Source organism: Megalops cyprinoides, chromosome 3, assembly GCF_013368585.1.
Source record: "Megalops cyprinoides isolate fMegCyp1 chromosome 3, fMegCyp1.pri, whole genome shotgun sequence".
In the NCBI taxonomy this organism is placed as follows: Eukaryota; Metazoa; Chordata; class Actinopteri; order Elopiformes; family Megalopidae; genus Megalops; species Megalops cyprinoides.
Window position 1 is genome coordinate 21020438 of NC_050585.1, and position 20521 is coordinate 21040958.

The 20521-nt window shown below is 46.6% G+C and overlaps 1 protein-coding gene across 1 annotated transcript; it reads right to left on the reverse strand.

The window, feature by feature from the left end:
* Positions 1 to 518: 518 nt before the first annotated feature.
* Positions 519 to 18724, reverse strand: LOC118775734 (transmembrane protein 151A). The gene is made up of 2 exons (XM_036525791.1): positions 17973 to 18724; positions 519 to 4990 (listed from the first exon to the last, which is right to left on the reverse strand). The coding sequence occupies exons 1-2, from the start codon at positions 18030 to 18032 to the stop codon at positions 3257 to 3259; spliced, it is 1794 nt and encodes a 597-aa protein (XP_036381684.1). The 5' UTR covers positions 18033 to 18724; the 3' UTR covers positions 519 to 3256.
* Positions 18725 to 20521: the final 1797 nt, after the last annotated feature.

The following is a 20521-nucleotide window of genomic DNA, read 5'->3' on the forward strand; positions in this document are numbered from 1 at the left end:
TGGAGCAGGTCAGTTATGCGTGACCAGGAGCAAAGTGGGCAAAGTGAGAGGACACTTCCATGGTGTCGATATAACATTTCACACCTGATATTTACAGAAGCAGGCAAATTAAGTACCTTGAACAGAGGTTAAAATAGCAGTAGCCTGTCTGTGTATAAGGCTGGCAACCTCTGGGCGACTAGTCCTTATCATTACTGCTACAGCATAGTCCCGCCCATCATGACCAAGACCAATGAGATGGAAGCGATCCCTTTCAGGTTGTGTGTGCTGCTGCCTCTCTGCCCACCTCACACTGCAGAAACTTGGCAGAGCTCCAATCACGGCTCACACCTTGCTCCCAACCCCCGCCACAAGCAGACCTTCCTCTCTGCAACTTGCTAAACATTCAGCATCACATAAAACCCACATAAAGACACTTGCTGTTATATCAAGCAGTTTGAGTTTATTAGTATATTCATTATCATCATTCACATTTAAAGTAGTAGAAGGACTAGTAGTAGTAGTAGTAATAGCATTAGTAATTGTTTCAGTAACTGGTGTAGTTTTGAGCGTGTTGCTGAGCTTTCTTGAGTTTACCCAACCTGCCCCCCCTCCCTGACACACACACACACACACACACACACACACACACACACTCCTAACACACTCACCATAAGACGCACCACTGTGCTGTGCTAGTACATTCATTCAGTGCATTTACAGGTCTGTACACTTTAAGTATCACATTCACAGACTTCCCTGCTCTGCTTGCTTCTCTGTGTATTTGTGCTCAACCATGTGTCCATGTACACGTGTGTGTGCCCCTCTTATTTGCTTGAGGTTGAGCTTTTGTAGATGTGTGTGTGGGTGTGTTTGTGTATGTGTTTGCCTACTGTTATGTCTGCTCACGTCAGAATGTGTGCGTGATATGTTCAGCTTTGCTGGGATATGTGCTGGTACTTGTGTGTATGTATATGTGCCCGTATGTGTGTGTGTGTGTGGCTGTGTGTGTGCACACGCGCATGCGACTGTGCCCAAGTGCGTGCATGCGAGTGTGCGTGTACTGTATGTGTTCGCTTGTGTACATTGTGCATTAAACGTGTAAATGTGCTTTGTATGGGGGGCTCTGTGTCTCTAGAATGGACACACATGTGAAAGTAACATTCCCATAGAGGCAGCCACTCTGACAATAACAACAACCCACAGATATGCCAGAGATCAAAAAAGTATATACGACGATGCTGAACTGCATCTGAGAGCTAGAACCATCTCCCTCTCACTCACCAAAACACCATTGCTCTTACAAAAGGAGAACATTCCACAATTGATACACGTCGTGCCAACAACATCTGAATGCATTCAGCAGAGAGGTGTTTTTCTCATATGGTGTTTTGACCATTCAGATCCTACTGAATGTTTAATGTTTGTTATTGACTGGTTTTTGACCATTTCCTGCTTATTTTGGCTGGAACTGGAGGAAGCAGCAGTAGAACTGACTGCATCTCTGACTAAGTCCCATTCATTTCCACAGGCACTGATTAACTAATCATAAACTGATTCACTAACTGAGTCTCTGATTCACTTACTCATACAGCATTGTCCTTCTATGAATAAGGTGTAAATGAGTGAATGGGCATCTGCATTGTATGAGTGTGCACATGTTTGTGTGTGTGTGTGTGTGTGTGTGTGTGTGTGTGTACATATTTGGTGTACTTGATTGCACGTGTGGTTATGTGAGTTTGTGTGTGATTGTATGCGTGTGTATATGTGTGTTCTAGATTGCATATATGTGTATATGTATCTGTGTGCATGCATTTGATGTATTTGTGTGTGCATGTTGCCTGTGTACAGTACGTTATTGGTGAACACGATTATAACCTTTCCCCATAACGCAACATTCAGCAGTAAAGCAAGTGAAGAAACATAACCAGATACAAGACTACAAGATGGTGAGGCAAAGGAGAAACTAAAGCAGAAAGATGGAGAGATCGCTCAGCAGAAAGAGCAAGTGGTGACAGCTGATGTGCCAGACCAAACAGTCAGGGAGGGCCATCGTTCACCCCTCCTTTCCTTAACCCCCTCTTCTCCCAAACAGTCAAACAGGCTTTTTTTCCCTCCTCCTCTTTTTAGCAGACACCCTGGAGAGGGGACTTGCCCCTCTGTACAGATTCCTGTCCTGTCTCAGGGAGGCAGGGCCAGGACGGTTCATCTCTCATACAATCACACCCAACCCTGTCCGTCGCACAACCAAGAATCCAGAAAGGGACCGGCGCCATTTTCCCTTCCTGCAGAGCAGAGTGCACCATGGGTATTTTTATTTGTTTCAAATATATTTTCATATCAAATGTCCAAGTTGCCTTAGAGGGAGACATAAATGCTTGTATTTCCTGCCGATCGAATATAAGGGAGAGGTGGAGGAGAGACCCAATGTGGATCTCCGATTTGAAAAGGCCGTTTTTAAGGAGGTCCGGTCCGATCAGCAGCAGAGAGGTCCAGCACGCTCTGTAAAGCCCATCATCCTCAGCACTAAGCACTGAGATACAGACCTGGAGGATCCTAACTGCACCTCCTTCAATTCAAAATGTCTGCTATCTTATTAACTACATGGTTATATAATGAAGGACACATAGAACTCAAAGGCTGATGTTCTTCAGTTGTTATGTTGTAGTTGTGACTAAATGAAATCCAGCATATCATGAGCTTGAGGAGCTGCTGGTAGATCACATCCTTTTTTATTTTATAGATTGGACTTGATCTTTTGCTGTGACTCAGAATCAGAATCGTGAGTCGTGACTGAGATTTGTCCAGAGCAGACTGCTGGGACAGACAGCAGATCCCATTGGGAGAGAGGCAGAGTACATTCCAGTCCTGCGCCTGTGAACTGCTTAGATGATTATTTTTAACTGTGTCACTGTTCTCCAGGCAATATAGGTTACTCTCTGTTCCAGTGCTAAGAGATCTCTGGCTCCCAGATTCAAATGATTTTTCTACCTTCATGAGCAAGTGTAGAGTCTTTCTTATGCGTTGTTTGCTTGTTTTTCTTGCGTGGGGAGACATTTTTCAGTTTTTCCTGATGAGGGAAGGACACACAGAGAACAACCACTCCACTGCTTCTCTCTTCTCCTCCCATTTTAGGGAGACCAGTTACTTCCTGTACTTCCTGTGCCTCCTCCCTCTCACCTTTCTTTTCCATCCTCACACAGATCTCTGGGTTCCTTCTCTATTTTTTCCACCTCACTCTCTCTCTCTTTCCTCCCCCCTTTCTTTCGCTCTGTTCTCATCCGTCTCTCTCTGCACTGACTCCTCCCAGCCTCATGGGGGCGTCCTCTCCATGACAGCTCTCATCCCCATGTACGATCAGCACGGGGAAGAAGAGTGCGTCATGGTAGGCTGGAGGTCTGTCCCTCTCTCCATCCCTGTCCGCCCCCAGCCCCACCTCAAGGTCCTGCTCTGGCCCTCTCCTCCCTTCCTCTTCCTCATCATCATCATCCTCATCCCCCTGTCCCTCCAGCACGCCCCTGCTCTCCTCGTCCTGACGAGACCCCAAACCCAGGAACCCCCCAACGCCCCCGCCCCCACCCCCACCGCCACCCCCCTCATCCCACCTCCCACCGAGGGCTCCACCCACGCTCCAGGAGTGGAAGAGGCTGGCGTGCCTCCCCGTGTGCAGGCGGCCCAGCGAGAAGCCGCTGCGGCTCGGTGCCAGCCTGGCCCCGCCCCCGGCCACTGTCCCGCTGGGCAGGGCGCTGGCGCCCATCGCCACGTTGCCCCGCACCCGGCAGGGGAGCGAGGAGCTGCTGGTGGATCGGCGGCAACGCGGGCAGCTCTGCAGGAAGTAGCCTGAGTTGTGCATGGCGGCCGCCCCCGCCATGGCGGCCACGGTGCTCGCCACGGTGCCCCCCATGCCCCCTGCGGCGTGCGCAGACACCCCCGCCGAGCCCACGTCCATCAACAGGGCCTCCGAGTAGCTGGGCACCATCTGCTGGTTGCAGCGGATGTGCCACTCAAGCTCCGTCATGTCCACCGTGTTGACGCGCGAGATGAGCCGGAGACCCGGCCCGCCGTTCTCCGCCGGCCGGTAACCCCCTGCCGCCTCGCCGCCGTCGTTGTCCTCGCTGTCCTCGCTCTCGCCGAACAGCTTCTCCACGTGGTAGTGGACGTAGGCAGTGCGGTACTCGGACACCACGCGCAGTGGCCAGGACAGCAGCAGGGCGGACGCCAACCAGAAGACACGGCGGCGCGAGAACCAGGGCGGCCGGGCGGGGTCCGGGAAGGCCAGCATGTGCTCGCGGAAGTCCACATTCTTCAGGTGCATGCCCTCCCGCGCCTCCATGTAGTCGTCCAGGCCCTCGTTGTCGCTGAAGAAGCGGGCGCGCTGTGTGAGGTAGGCGGCCTCGGCGCGGGCGCTGGCAAAGCTGAAGCACTTGGTGAAGCGCAGACGGGTGGCCGGGTGCTCCAGCAGGCCCAGCAGCTCCTTGGAGACGTCCTTGACGCCGTGCCGCGTGTAGTCGAACTCGGAGCTGGACGCGTGCGTGTTGACGCGTTCGTGGTACACCTGCGTGGTGGTGTAGGCGTCGCCGTTGCGGTAGCGCGTCACCTGCCGCGTCCGCCGCACGTAGTGGTAGCTGATGGCCTTCCACCAGATGCAGGGCGTGGCCTGCTGGAGGCGCTGCACGCGCTCGTACACCTCGCTGATCTCCACGCGCGCCAGCGAGGCCGTCTTGGAGTAGCAGTGCCAGCACTCCACCAGGTAGACCACGTAGAGCATGGCCAGGAATGCCAGCGGGATGTAGACGTAGCCGCTGGAGCAGGGGCTGTCGTGGTAGAGCCGGGCGCGGTCGCCGTAGTACAGGGCGGGGCCGTGGTCGTCGGAGGCCATGACGGTGATGCGGCAGAGGGAGCACCAGGCCAGCGTGGCGAAGCAGCCCAGCATCAGCAGGGTCAGCAGCAGGCACTTCCAGTGCGAGTCCCTGCAGAGGGAGCCACTCAGAGACTGCTTCAGGGGCCGCTGCTGCGGGGCGGGGGGGAGGGGGAGGGAGAGGCGAGGAGGGGGAGGTGGGGGGTATGAGTGTGTGTACATGTGTTGGGGGGGAAGATGTGAATTGGGGGCGTGGGGTGAGAGTGAGGGGTGTGAGTGCGTGTGTGGGGGGAGGTAGGATGTAAGTTGGGGAGTGGGGGTGTGAGTGTGTGTGGTGGGGTAAGGATGTGTGTGGGGGAGGGTAGTATGAGTGTGTGCGTGCGTATGTGTGTGGGGTAGGATGTGGGGGGTCAGGGATGTCAGAGGGTGGAGATGGGGTACAGCGGTTGGGGAGGTGAAGGTGAAGGAGTGGTGGGGGCAGTGCGGGGGGGGTTGGAGAGTGGGGGCAGAGGTTGGTGGGAGGGGAATTGGAGAAGAGAAAGGTAGGATGGTGCGTAGGGAGGACGAGAGGAGAGAGTAGAAAGCAAGCAAGAGAGAGTGAGATGGATCAAGGGAGGAAAGTGTGTGTAATGGGTATGTGAATATGAGTGTGTGTGTGTGTGTGCCGGTCGATATGGGGCAGGAGGAGAGGAATGGAGAGGGACAGAGGGAGAAGCAGAGGAGACAAAGAGAGGGAAGGCGTTAACCTTGGACTGCTCTGCGGAACGAAAACTACAGCACCAGATCTCACGCACAATGCCACAATGACAAAAGAACACAATCACAGCCATCTAAATCACTGACGTACAGCGCACCGTATAGAACCCTGTAATCAAAAATGCAATCGAATCAAATCCTTCTGAGGTCATGAGAGGCGCCCCCTTCGTTTGTAACGCAGTAGGCTGTTCCCTGCTTGTCTCAAGGGGAAGGCAGTCATTTCCTGGTTGCGTGTAACCCAAACCGCGCCACTCCCCCCTCACTGAAAGGCACAGTTATAGCAGGGCAGGAGAAGATGCATCTCAGATCAGCCAGTGCTTTTTGCTCTCTGCTGCCTCCCCTCCTCTGGTGGCAGTTAGTGGTATTGCGGCCATATGGCATCTCTCTGAACTGATGCCAACCGACACCCAGAGAAAAGGCTTTCTCACACGGAGAGCAGCAGGATACTCACAGAAGCAGTGACAGAAAGAGTGAGAGCAGCATCTCTCTGCATCACACGCACGAAAGCAGTCACATGGCCTCTACCGCACACTTTCACACGCACACACACACACACACACACCTCGACACACACACACACACACACATACAGACACACACTAACACACACATACACACACATACACACAAATACACACTAACACACACACACACACACCTCGACACAAACACACACACCTCTACACAAACACACACTTTCACACACAGACACACACAGTCACACATGAACAGATCTCCACACACACAAATAGTCACACACACACACACTCACACATGAACAGATCTCCCCACGCACACACACACACCTCACAGCCAGGTCGTTGGCCTCAATGTGAGTGTTTGCATCAGTGAAAGGCAGATTTGCCCGAAATGTGCCAGGCTGAAGGCATGGAGGCAGAACCCCTCCTGGCGGGGGAGTGAGGGCGTAATCGCTCCTGAATGGGAAACATAGAGTGTACCTGGGGGGGGGCACATGGCCTGGCAGGGAGACGGGAAGTTAATTAGAGCCATTTCTCAATGCAACAGTTGCAGGCGTCTGTGTGTGCTTATCGTAATGAGCCAATGCTGGACTTCTACTTCCAATTAGCGATCAGACATTTCTGCACTTACACAGGAAATAGTGCAGAGAGGAGGAGGGCGGGTCTGACTGTAGCAATGTATTTTATACCTCACTTTATATACCTACTTATTTATGTTCAACTTGCATATACACATGCACATGCGTTTGTATGAATATATCTGTGTTTTGCATTGTACTACAGTTATACATAATTGGCTGCTTACATTTCATATTTCGCGTAACCGTGAAGCACCTTTGAACTGAACTGATGAAGTGAGCGAGAGAGACAGAGGATGGAGAGAAGAGAGGAGAAAAAAAGGGGGCGTAGGGAAAGAGGGAGTGAAGAAGAGAGAGAGGGAGGGAGAGACGGAAGGCATAATATGGAGCTGACTAGCAGGTAAAGAAATACTTTTCACAAGCTCTAATTCCATTGTTGCAATTCCACACAAACATTGCTTTCTAGAAGACACATGCATGTTTCTGTGGACAAACATGATTTGGATATGTAAAAGCAGTCTTCCATTTTGGATTCTGTGTTCTGAAATGCAGTCATGATTGCAATGTTCGGTGTAATAAAGTTGCTTTATTCAATATAAATCTGTTTAAAGTCAGTGCCCCTCCCACCCCCTCCACTTCATCAAAATGGGTTACATTATCACTGATCAATTATTCATCAAAAAGGCATTTGAAAAATGGCACCATGAAAACATCAAAGGGAGACAGAGAGAGAGAAAGTGTAGAGGGGAAATGAGAGAATGAGAAAAGGAGGGAGGGTGATGGAGAGCTGGAGGAAAGGAGACAGAGAGAGGAAGTGGAGAGGGAGAAAGGGAGAGACACAGGGAAGGAAGGAAAAAGAGAGCTGGAGAGAAAGAAAAGGAGGGAGAGTGATGAGAGAAGGGGAGGAAAGGAGACAGAGAGACAGTCCAGAGGGAGAAAGAGTGGAAAGGAGGAGAGAAGGACAAAAAGAGAAAGAAGAGAGAGAGGGAGAGAGAGAGAGGAAAAGCAGGTGGTGAGCGATAGGGAGAGTAAAGGAGACAGAGGGACTGTGGAAAGGGAGAGAGAGAGGAAAGGAGGGGGAGGGATTGGGGGGGGTGAAAAAGAGAGCGACTGGGTGTGTGTGTGGGGAACAGAGCCGGGAGAATAAACTCTGCTCAAAGGCACTGCCAGTGATGGATATCTCTTTTGTGAAAAACTCACTTTAGTATCTTCACGAGGATGCTCCTCTCAGACTTAAAAAAGCCTCTCTCCTCCTCCCTTCTGAAAGCTTCCTCTGGGAGAAGCAGACCCGCTGAAGCCACTGGCCTATTTGGGCAGGATGGGCCTGTCTGTAAATAGGTGCAGTGTGCAGTGCACGTCTGACATAAGCAGTGCTCTGCACATGTGTGGAGGAGCACATGAGAGCACGCAGCACCGTGCACATGAATAACAAATGCGTCTAAATATAAAGCACCTGCAGCCCTTCGGTGGCACTCACATAAAATCAATTATTTAGTTTCCTTCAGAGGAGGCGCTCTCAGACTGAGAGCATCCTGTGAGCTGGACTGTGAATGTGAGCTTGTATTGCCACAAACGTGCACGTGTGTGTGTGTATGTGTGTGTGTGTGTGTGTGTGTGTGTGTGTGTGTGTGTGTCTGCCCGTGTATGCGACTGTGAGTGTGTATGTCAGTGTGAGTATGAGTGCATGCATGTGCAAACGTGTGTGCGTGTGAGCACACGGGTGTCAGGGAGACAACCTGCATGTCTCATGAGGTTTGTACCAGCAAGCTAGCTACTCTCAAGAGAGACAGAGAGTGAGAGCAAATGATGGAGAGAGAGAGAGAGAGAGAGAGAGGGAGAGGCAGAGAGAGAGAGAGAGACGAGAGGAGAGAAAGAACAAGATGGTGAAAAAGAGACAAACTACCAAAAAAACACAGGGAAAACAGGCACAATTTCCATTCCATTCCATTCCATTCCAAAAATTCAAATCTTTGCAGTTCCAGGGAAATCTGGGCAGAGGAGAAATGATGGTCATAACTGGTGGCTCGACACATGGCCATCTCCACAACCTGATGCAACTCCCACACCAAAGCTGGCCTGCAAACATTCATTAATGACAGCCCACTCTGCTGCATGAGAACCACAGCGCTTAACAGGTCTCAGGGCAGATCCGTACCATAGCACAAAAGCACTGAACGGACTTCTATTCTGCCACAGCACAGAGAAGGAGAATTTGCATGAAGAAACGCTTCAGGAAATAAAATGAGGGAAAACAGACAAACCGCTCTTCTGTCTAATGGAAGAGCAAGAGTGATTCACGCAAGAGGCCGTTTGCAAGAGTTGTGTGTCTGTTTTCTCAGACAGTGTGGACATCACCAAGGGAACTGACAGATATCAAAGCCAGCTGAGCCATCAGATAGTACTGAATGCAGCGACAGCAACAAGACAACATCAGCCGCCATGGAGCGCGACTGCATGCTACTTTATTTCAGGGAATCATCATTCTAGAACCTTCTGTGTCCTTTCTTAAGTGTTCACAAACTTTATCTTTTCACACAACGAAATAATGAATTATTATATCATTATTATTACAATTATTGTATATTTTATTTCAGCCTAGGTTGAGGTCTTCTTGATGCTTTTTTTCTTTGGTTGTTGAAAATACATACTTTGTATTATCATGCAAATAAAGAATTGAACTGGGAAAGACAGAGACAAGTGAATGCAGACATGCTTAATTTGAGATCCTACAAAAATGGACAGATTTGTTTGCTAGATAAAGGAAAATGTCTCTATAAACTGCCTCTATCAAGACAGGAACAGTGACAGGAAAAACTTCAAGGAAGTCAATGTTTCAAGGAAAAGCAAGCTGAGAGGAATTAAAATAAACACAAAAAACAAGAAGCACTGGAGATAATTAAAAATAGATCAATGACTCAAAGTCATAGATAAAAAAAGGAAACAAAACCCTCAAGCAGGTACGCCAAGTCTTTAAAACCTAAGACTAGAAACTGAACATTGAAAACAGCTATTAAAATACCGTAAAGCTCCATTATATTCCTCTTTAGGCAAGTGACAATTAGCTTGACAGTTAAGAACTGATACATTGATCAATCTGAAAGGATAATCCCCACCCCCAAGAATGTAAAGAGGGCATTGAAACCCAACCTGCTGAGGGAAAACACAAGGACTCAGATTGCAGACCTTTCCAAAATAGGAGACGGGTGTGTCACCACAAACGTAATGCTCTAAACAAACCATACCAAAGCCTAGTATGCAACGCTATATAAAACTATACACACATTATGTATTAAAATGAGAGGAATCTGTTATGGGACACAGACAGTAATCAATAAAGAGGAGTTCAAACCAAATCTCTACTTGAAATGTGTACCACAATAGAATTATCACGTTTCAAATGAGAAAATCCAGTCTCAGTTCTGTCATTAAGACACAAAACATGAAGGATGGTTCGGCAAAGATGAAGAAAAACAGTTATCCACTTAAAAACATAGAAATCAACATGATTTATGTCTAAATTATGCAGAATCACTTGAGTCACACAACCACATGCTCAGAATGAAAAGAGAATGATTTTCACAAAAGACGACTGACACAAACATTGGAGTCTGTAGGTTCAAACAAATGAAAACTGGAATATTCTAAACAAACAACACCAAGAACAAACACACATCCGACATGGAGATATATGGAAAGACCATTTAGAAAGTCTTTATGAACAAATTTCACCAAAGAAACCAAGCTCATATTTGTGAAAACTAAACAGTTGAGCATTAACTATTCTGTCTGGCCTGCAGAATCCACACGAGTCTGCTATTTCTGGGCTGGAGCTAAAAGCAAGACTGTGAGGAACTCAATCCCAGGAAAGCCGGGGGGCCACACAGAATCCACAATGAGATGCACAAACACTGCAGCCATAAGCTACAGGAGGAGCTACATCTCCAATAAAATGCTTAAACTGAACAGTCAGTCATCAGCTTCATATTACCTTCTCAGATAAAAACCCCTTGAAGCTGGTGCAGGGGGGTAAAATATATGACATTCTAAAAACTTTATAAAAAAATAAAAGAAATAAGTGTTGAGTAAAATTTGGTGACAAAAGGATAAATTATTTCACTGAAGTGAGACAGGGCTGCAGTCCAGCATAACTCAACATTTATATAAATGAACTGGCAACAGTGTTGGAGCAATCTGCTGCACCAAGGCGCTCTCTGTTTGAGAAAGTAATTCTTGCCCCACACAGAGGACCTGGTTCTGCTGTCACCCAATGATCAAGGGCTTTAGCAGAGGTTGAATCTGCTCGAGGAGTACTGCTGGAACTGGGCCCTGTCAAAAACAAAAATTATGGTGTTTGAGTCGAGACTCAGACGTCAGGGGAACAAACACTGAATGAAATGGATGAGCTGAAAGAGAAAGCCCACAGGGAATTTTACGTCTCAGTCATTCAGCTGACTGCCCTCTGTGGCAGGGAGGTGTGGGGTCTGCTCACAGAGAAGGATTTTTCTGAATGGGAGAAACACCCGACAGAATCCCTGCATGCACAGCTCTGTAAAAATATCCCACAGGTTCTGAGGAAAATTATTTACAGTACACGTAGGACTGAATTAGTCCAATACCCACTTTTAACTGACATGAAATGTCAATCCCCATGTCTATCATTAATAAGACCAGAAATGCCAGTATTTGAGACTAGAACAGCGTCCCCTCGGCCGGCTGGCCCTGAGGCTCACTACACCAACATCTACTAACACCAAGCAGCCTCAGGACAGCACAATAACAAATACAATTTAAATCAAGCAAATTATAACGCACCAAAAAATAATTTATATCATTCATTGGAACACACAAATCAAAAAACAATGTAAATTACCATCCGATCCGAACATGGTAAAATCCACAAGCACAGGAAAACGCTGGTATAATACAGACTGAGTGAGTACAACCCGGCCATTGAGACACCAGCAGACATGACTATCCAGACAGGACAGGCTGTGCTTTGTTTCAAGAGGTGGAGACGTTGCACCTCCTGAGGAAATGAGGTAAGTACAGGGAGACAAGGATACTGTACCTCCCCAAAACAGGGGAGACCTGTCCTGAATCTGAGAAGCTCCCAGAGACTTCCCTTCATTTGTGGGGGGAGAGGGAATGTGTGGCCCCTGCTACAATCTGAGAGACAGTGGGTGATAAAAGAAATAAAATAAAGAGCTGTTAAACTCATGGCCCTTGGTTATTTTAATAAGATTTTATCCCTTTAAATCATTTATCTTTTTATTTCAATTTTATTAATATCTTATCATTCCGTTTGTTTGATGTTTTAGCCCATACTTTGGCAGCATAGGTATACACTTCTCATGGCAGTAAAGGCAAATGAATGTGAAATGGAAATTTAGGAAGAGACAGAGACAGAGAGAGAGGGAGAGGGAGAGAGAGAGAGAATGACATGGGTGTCCTCGCCAGTCTCTCCTGGTGCCCAGTCAGCATATCTCCTTCTCTGTGACACTGCGACAGTGATGAGTCCAGACACACTCTGACAGACCATGAACTAACTCATAACAATACACACACATCATGCACACACTCACTCATTCTAACCACATGCGCAAACATATTCACACACATATGTGTACACACACACGTACCACACAACACACATACTTACTCACAGATACACAACCACTCACTCTTGCTCACACACAAACATCATACACACACACACACACATATGCACACACACTTGCTAACCAGACTCACACACACGCATGTACACACACGCATGTGCACCTAAGCATGTACAAACACTCACTCTAACACATACATGCACACATACATATAAACACACACAAATACACATACACACATGCAAGCACCAGAAACTAATACACACATTCACAATCACTCTCTCTAACACACACACACATTTCAATAGTCCTGACAAGTGCTGAAGTCAGAGTGACAGAGGCTAAAAGACATGCAAGGCTTTGCACTTTGCAGAACAACAGGGAGAATGAAACATTAACTACAAGCAGCTCCTGCTGAAGGCACTGGTACCACAGAAAATACCTGAATACTACCATTACTAAAACTCAATAATGGAGTTCCTAAGCCTCTTTTTGACATCTCCCTATCTCTCTTGCTCTGTCTCTCTTTCTATTGATCAGACTGTAACAGAAGCTGTGAGATTAACAGGTAGGAATGACAGAGTGAATGAGAAGGAGAGTGTTTTTTAATCAAATGAAGAAATCCTGCATGATTGCTGATGAAAATTTTAATAATCAAATCTTGTAGTAATTTGCAACAACAGGTTTTCTCATTACATTCTACATGTTGATAAACTGAGATATGCCTTTTAATTTCTGCAGATGGTATAACTGTGGTTGTAAATGGGTAGCTTGTTTCAAAATACCTGCAAGAATGACTTCTACCCATGTGACATAAAAGGTGAGGCTGTTTCACGCCAGGTAAACTGTGCCCTTGTGCCAGGTAAACATGCAATCCCAACCAGTCTTACTTTATTTTAATGTGGGAGGGGGGAATGTGAACAAGGGATGGATACAAAGGCAGAAAAGAAACAGAGCAAGCAGAGAAAACAGAACACAGAGTGTGGGCAGAGAGAGAGAGAGAGAGAGAGAGAGAGAGAGAAGAAGGGGAGGGGGGATAAAAGTACCTCCCCAGGGATAGAATGCAGCTCGAAAACAACCGCCTCTCTTGCCCTCTCTCTTCCCGTCTTTCTCTCCTCCTCTCTTACATGGCTGCTTTCTGCATCTCTCCCTCTCTCTCCCTCTCTCCCCAGTTTTTCCTTTCCTCTCTCTCTCTCTCCCTCTTTCATCTGACAGACCGTGATCACTCCCTCTTTCATCCTCCTCTCTCAAGATCTTATTAAAGAATTGTCTGAAAAGCCCTAAAGGTAAACAAGACACAACTATAAAAGAAAGCACAACATTCAAATACTACAAGTTCTAGAAAAAATACATTGTTCTGCTACTCTTCTTCTGTTCTGATTTCACAGAAAGTCTTTCATCAGTCTTTTCCACGCTGTAGAGAGGCATGAATCTGTCCTTCTCTCTAAGGTTTGCTTTCACGGAGGCACTGCCAGGATGACATGTCAGATTCTGTTCCACTTTGCTGCAGAATCACTCATGATCTTCCACCTTTGGCTCACAACCCACCTGTTCAGACCAGGCCTATTTTCCCAGAACCAGTGCGCAACCGGCACCCTGTTAATGAGAGCACTGCAGCCCTTTTTCCCGGAGGGAGGTCTGACGCAGTGGAAGAGATCAGAGGGAGGCACTGTGTGCTGGTGTGATGTAAGGTTATATAGGTCTTATGGCTGCTGTTATGATTCCTTGTTAGACACGTCCTGTGCTACGTGATTAGGGATTACTTTATGAACACTTAAAACACTGTGATATGCTTGTATCAGATTAGCTGTGTGCTCATCCAAGAAGATCCTTTCTCACAATGTGTTACTTGCAATGTAGTACCCCTATAGTACTTATACAGTGCCTATGTCCTTGATCTTGCAGTACTTAGATGTCTTACCATGGTGGCCTTGAAAGTCACTCTGGATGACAGCCTCTGCCAAATGAGTGAATAAAAATGAATGAATTTGCTCAAAGCAGCCCTCTGCAGGGAAGAGGTGCTCCGGCCCTTTGAGGTAGTCAATATGGCTTTGCTTTACTCTCCTGCTCATGTTCCATGCTGGGCTGCAGCCCCTCTGACTCACAGCTCCAGCTTCAAAGCACTGGAGCAACCTGCCCTGAACCTGTGGGGCATCTGAAATAATCACATATATCTGCTGAATTCAGTGTGCCACCACCAGAAAATGCATGCACACACATATACACACACTCGTGCACACACACACACACACACACACACACAAAACCACACGCACACTGTCTCACACATGTGCGCACACGCACACACACAAACAGATGCACTCTCTCAAACATGCACAAAAACACACATAGCAAACATTCACATCAACCAAAAAGCCAATGAGTTGGCTTTTTGGATAAGCATTTTAGACTGTAACCCAAATATTTTCACGTAACATATTAATGTATGTGAATCCTACACTGTCCTTTTAATTGCTTGGCAGACATCCTACTCTAACAGGATTTACCAACCCTACATTTTAAATACTACACATCTGTACACAGCAGGACATTTACTGAAGAAGCTTAGGTCCTGGACCTTATGTTTATAAGGATCACTAAGGAATTAAAGGCACAACCTTTAGAGCTCAAAGCAATCTTCTTAATTGCGACTCCACACCATCAATTTTCATATTAACATTATTTTCCACTTACCCAGATAAGGGAATGCAATTTTCCTGTCCTTTTAAAGGCTGTATTTAATATAACTTACTCTCCAATTTGACTGAATCTGTACAATCCTACAATTTCACCTCTTCCCTTCAGAATCTGTAGGGAAAAACCCACAGCTAATTTTAGGGATGGATTCCCATGTATTGATTGAAGGAAAGCTGTTGATACAGCGATTCATTCCGTATGAAGGTGTCCATTTCCTCTGTGACAACGCAGATGAAGAAGGAAATATAATGTCTTCTGATAAAGCATATATATGTCCACAGCCAAAATATTTTCAGCTGATAGCTGCCACATGAGCAAAATGGATACAGTTTATTAGCAAAGGTAATTAACCGGTATGCCACCCTGCCTTGTGTCTTTGATGTCACTTGTCAAAACACCCCTGTCTGGGGAAGGTCTTTATTTAGCCCTCTACAACTTGCACATCTATTCAAAGTAAGGCATCTCATTGACTACCAGCCAAACGTTTTGACCCCATTGGGTTTTGAACTCATAAAGGTCACCCTATCAGAGGTCAGTAATGCCCTGAGGCAGAAACGTTGTGACACAGCAGGCCAAACTGAAAACAGGCAATCTGCTCCAGATTGAGAGGTAAATATCCTATTATAAATATCTGTCTGCTGGAGTCTGGTGTTGCCCGACTACTCGTAATTATAATAAAACATGGATGAGAAAAGCCAACATTAATGATAAAACATATAGATTTTTATGGGATTTTTAAAAATTGGCAGCTGTGCCTTACACATTTAGCTAACATGAGGTTTTCAAAACATCTTTTTACTGTTGTAAGGATTTAATTCTTCCATATAAAGCAACAGCTGATGGTCTTACAGCAACTTTCTGATATTAATCACTTAAAATAGTAACTAGAAAAAATGTTAAATACGTGGGCCAGTCCTGCTGTGGACGCTATAATAATGATGATGGGGGACGTTCTCTGGTTTTATTCAGGGTTTGGCCCAGCCATTGCCTCTGTGGTTCTCATTTGTAGGCAGACTCTTTCACTGTGATAATGGGTGACGTGAAAGGTGGATACTCTGTGATCAGTAAGCCATTCAGGGGAATTTAGCAAAAAGGCATTAAAATTGAAGGCATATGGATTGGCAAGGATTTACACAAGGATTTAATGAATAACATTCACTTAAACAGTTTGGTATTATTATGTTTTAGAAGGACTATCAGAAATGATAAATATTCAAAACTAAGTTCCTCTCAGCAAGGATGACATAAGGAAAGAACCAAAATCAGTCATTACAAGTTTAATTTAGATTTACAGGATAAACAAACATATTGTTAAATTAATTTCATATTTATTCAGCCATCTAAGTGATATGTTGGGTAGTTTCTGTACTGCGAAACAATTAAATGAAATGCATATAAAAATGTGAAAACAGCATGTTTGATTCAGAGTCAGAGCAGCAGAAAGGCTGGGAGTGCTAGCTGACCATAACATGGCTACTCCTATCAGAAGTGATGAACCATGAATATGAAATTACTCCATTTTATCACATACATATATAAGGACTGTTCAATGTCTACATTTGTATGATTTTTAATGTATGTCTAATGAAGTATGCATTTAATTAAGGGAAATGCGTTTAAGCCAGTTCTGAGAAGGACGTGAAGACCCACGCAAAGCTGAGAAAAAACTATGTTACTGCTCATAAATGACTATTAACATGACTGAATAAGCATGGGTTATCACATCTCTGGCATGTAATCATGTGCCGCGTGGTTTTGCAGGTGAGTGACCTGGGGCGATAGGAGAAGCCCTGCGCCAGCACGTGGACATGTTGTTGGGAGAATGAATGGGGGTTTGGTGACGTGCCTTCTTTGATCAGAGATCAAAACAGGGATTGGTTATTGGGAAAACCGGCCTTTGGGCTTTAATGTAATTACACTGAAGACATCGATTATCTGTAAAGCTTCCTTATCGATAGCATGATAAACGTCTGTTAACGGGTGTATCGAGATCCCGTTATTTTCCTTGTGTAGCCTAACATTCTATTACCCACAAGAGAATAGTTACAGAGTGGCAAGCACGTCAACAAAGCCCGGATAAACTAAACCGAAACAGGGGTATGCTTGGAGTGAAGGGCAGATGGTAGGACTCGGGGTGGGGGCATGGTGGAGAAGCGACTGAAAGAAGTCTTGTGCCAAAGACCAGAGGAGGGGGCGGATGAAAGATGGACGCAACTAAAAAAAAAAAAAAACTATCCGCGAGCCTGATCTTCGACTGCAATGCAGGCGCTTAAGGCTTCACGCACACAGTAGTAAAAAGAATGACAGAGGTAGAGATGAGAGCAAAGGTACTCCCAAAACAAAAAAGGTGACTCTGAACGAGCGATTCATTACACGAAACTGTTTGTAATCAATTATTCTCTGATTAGAACGGTAAGCTTTTGATACACACCGAGGACGGACTTGTTAACCGCGCTGTCGGATGTGCAGCACGTTTTCACCTGTCGCCCAGCACAGCTGCTCATCTTTAGTGTTAATTGCATCTTTTTAATTCGACAAACGTTCTTTCCTCGCGTCTTCGTCATGGCAACCAGGTTGGTCTCCTCTTTCTAGATTGATCGGCCCCTCCCCCTTTTTTCTCCTTTGTACGACCCTGATCTGTCAGAATCCTACAGAGATGGAAACTAAGCCAAAAAGGCGATTCCTTCGGGCGCACAAACGCATCCTGAAGGTCTGTGTACTACTCGTATAATACACCATTACACACTCACACGTGTCTTTTGCAAAATGCCTGGACATTTTGAGTACATACAGATATGCACTTATACTGTATTATACATTAACGTAGTAGCACGTGTAAACAGTGTCTCTCATAAGTTGTTATGAGGTGGGAATTGTGTAATAGCTCCCTGTTTATTTTTCGAACTCCAGTTTCCTTGCCCCCCCCCCCCCCCCCCCCCCCCCCAACACACACACACACACACACACACACATCTATCGCCTATTTACAAACACTCCGGAGTCTTACCTCTTCCCTCCCGCCCCCGCTCAGAGTTGGCGCCTCTCCGGTCACCGTCACCCCCTGCATTCTCTCTCTTGGCCCCCCCGGTCTGTCCGGATCACCCTCGTTAGCACCGCAGACCAGCCCAGAATGCACACAGCCCGGGGGCCCGGTGTCGGGACCTCCACGGGGTGTGTCTCAACCCATCCGCAACTGGTCCAGTTCTCCAACAGCAGCGGCGGTGACGAACAAGCATTATCCGAACCAAAATAACATCCGCCCTCTCTCCCCTCCTCCGCCGCCCTCAGAGTCCTTGTTCTTGTTCCCCGCGTTTCGCTTGGATCCCGCTTTCTTTTGTAAAACTGCCTTTAAGCCCCTGCTCTCGCACCTCGACGGTGATGTTTTCCAGATGCTTGCGGTGAAATGAAGCGCAGGTAGGGAGGACCGTGCGGACTAGCATCGATATACACACACTCTACAGCTAGGCAGAGCCGCGAGCAACGCGTTTGCGTGCGTGTGTGTGTGTGTGTGTGTGTGTAAGAGAGAGAGAGAGAGAGAGAGTGAGTGAGAGTCGCACTGGTTGATGATGGAGCGAGCGCGAGAGATGCGTTACGGTATATTAAGGTGGCGCTTTGATGTATTGCACACCCCCACAGCACAGCACTGGTTCTTTAGTGAAACCACAAAGAAGATTGTTTCGTCACTATGATTTTCCCCTCCACAGTAATCGGAGACGGTCCTCGCATTTTCCTCGCATCCTTCCCCTTCCCGTTCCCTCTGTCCGGAAGCAGGGCGACAGTCCTGCCCCCGCGTACACCTGCAAAATAGTCTTTGCCAACTGACGTCATAGTTACCTGAGCGAGCACGCACAGACACACTCGATGTCGCTTACACATACAAATCGCTTACTTTGTAAATGAAAACGGGCCAGGGAGTATGTGTACGTGTGCTTGCCTGCTTACGTGGGTATGCTGTGGGGCACGAGGTTGAGAGTCTGAAGACCGCATTGGTTTCATAGACCAGACTGTCTTAGACATTTTCATGTACAAACACAGCTTTCTCTGGCATACAGTGTGAAATGTCACAAATGCGTAATTGTAGCTGTTTATATCTTTATTAATCCAACTGAAATTGTGAACGTGGCTGGTGTGGGGATGATCAGTTGTCCTGACTGCTTTTTGGAGTGACACTCATAACCCATAGTCATATGGACACAAACCAGGATAATAAAACACTATCCAGGTGTCCAGGGCCAAACGTATGCAGGATGCAGACTGGCCCAGTAATAAAGGAGATGGTGTACCTGCACCCTATGGACAGTCATACAGGTAATAATTATTTACTACAGGGTGAAGAATTAGGAAAGTAGGTGAACCAACGCAGGATTATAGGAGAGCACAAAATCTAAAGCCTCACGTTTAGAATGGGCATTCCTTAGTCAACTCCACACAAATCAGTGCTGGTCTACAGCTTTCACACTACTCACAACATAACTGCATAAAGCAGCTATGGGAAGTCCACCAGAAACCCACCCAGGAAGGAAATGACAGTTATGTGAAAATCTCAGAAAGTATTAGGGGATTAGAGAAAGGTGTCAGGGGGTCTGAGAGGGCACTCATTACATTGAATAGGGAGTATGCTGAGCCAATGCAAATTTTCATAGGGAAACTGCAACAGACACACCATTCAAGGACAGATGGTTTCACACCGAGAACCGTGCAGCATTGCAGGAGGTAACAAAAGCAGCACCATAATCTCTCCTTGGGCAGACAGACGGCATACTAATTTTCCACAAAGTGGACAGTAAGTCAGACTGCATAAGAAGGTGATGCCTGTCACACAAAACACTGTCTGACAGAAAACTGCATCACTCTGTCATTTACAGGGACACTACATCAGAAGGGAGGAGGTAGCTAGGAGAGAGAGGGGGGGGGGGGGGTTATAAATAACACACGATTCGCCAAACAGTATCACATTTATTCAAATCCGAGGGGGTTCCGCCAAAATTTGTGGAAAAACAGTGCCACCACGTGGTGACAAGCGAGATGACAGCCTTTTATTTATTGTCGCTTTAATGTGCTGTAGCGTTGAACTGTGAGGGAGTTGAATTGCAGCTTGCACATTACGCTCTTACAGCGTTCCGTTGACCTTGCGGCAAGGCAGTGATCAGCAAAGCGGTGAGGACATTTCGTGTTGGTGGGGCCTGTTCTGCGTTGAGGTCCCACAGCACTGAAAAAGAACCTTTAGGACCTGGAAGCTGTAAGGCAGAAGAGTTTTACTGCAGGATTCCTCTGACAAGGCCCAACACAGCCCTGGAATCTGACCCAATACTGCTCTGGCATATGACCAATGCTCATCACACATACCAGATGCAGTTTAAAACACACACACACACAAACACCCAGACAGAGACACACACTTTTCACCCAGCCATACTGCATAAACTGTCATACAAACACATTGCATACCTTCAAAACACACATAGGAAAGCCCAGCAATATGCTTCATCCACATTGTGTACACACACATCCAAACATTCCTTCAGTAAATACACTGGAGTATATTATCTGCCAATA

Excerpts from the sequence above, each read along its gene's own strand:
- LOC118775734 (XM_036525791.1), bottom strand. The coding sequence starts at position 18,032 with ATGCAGGGGGTGACGGTGACCGGAGAGGCGCCAACTCTGAGCGGGGGC. Across the intron at positions 4,991-17,972 it reads GCGGGGGCGGGAGGGAAGAG|CAGCGGCCCCTGAAGCAGTC; the intron begins GTAAGACTCCGG and ends CCCGCCCCGCAG.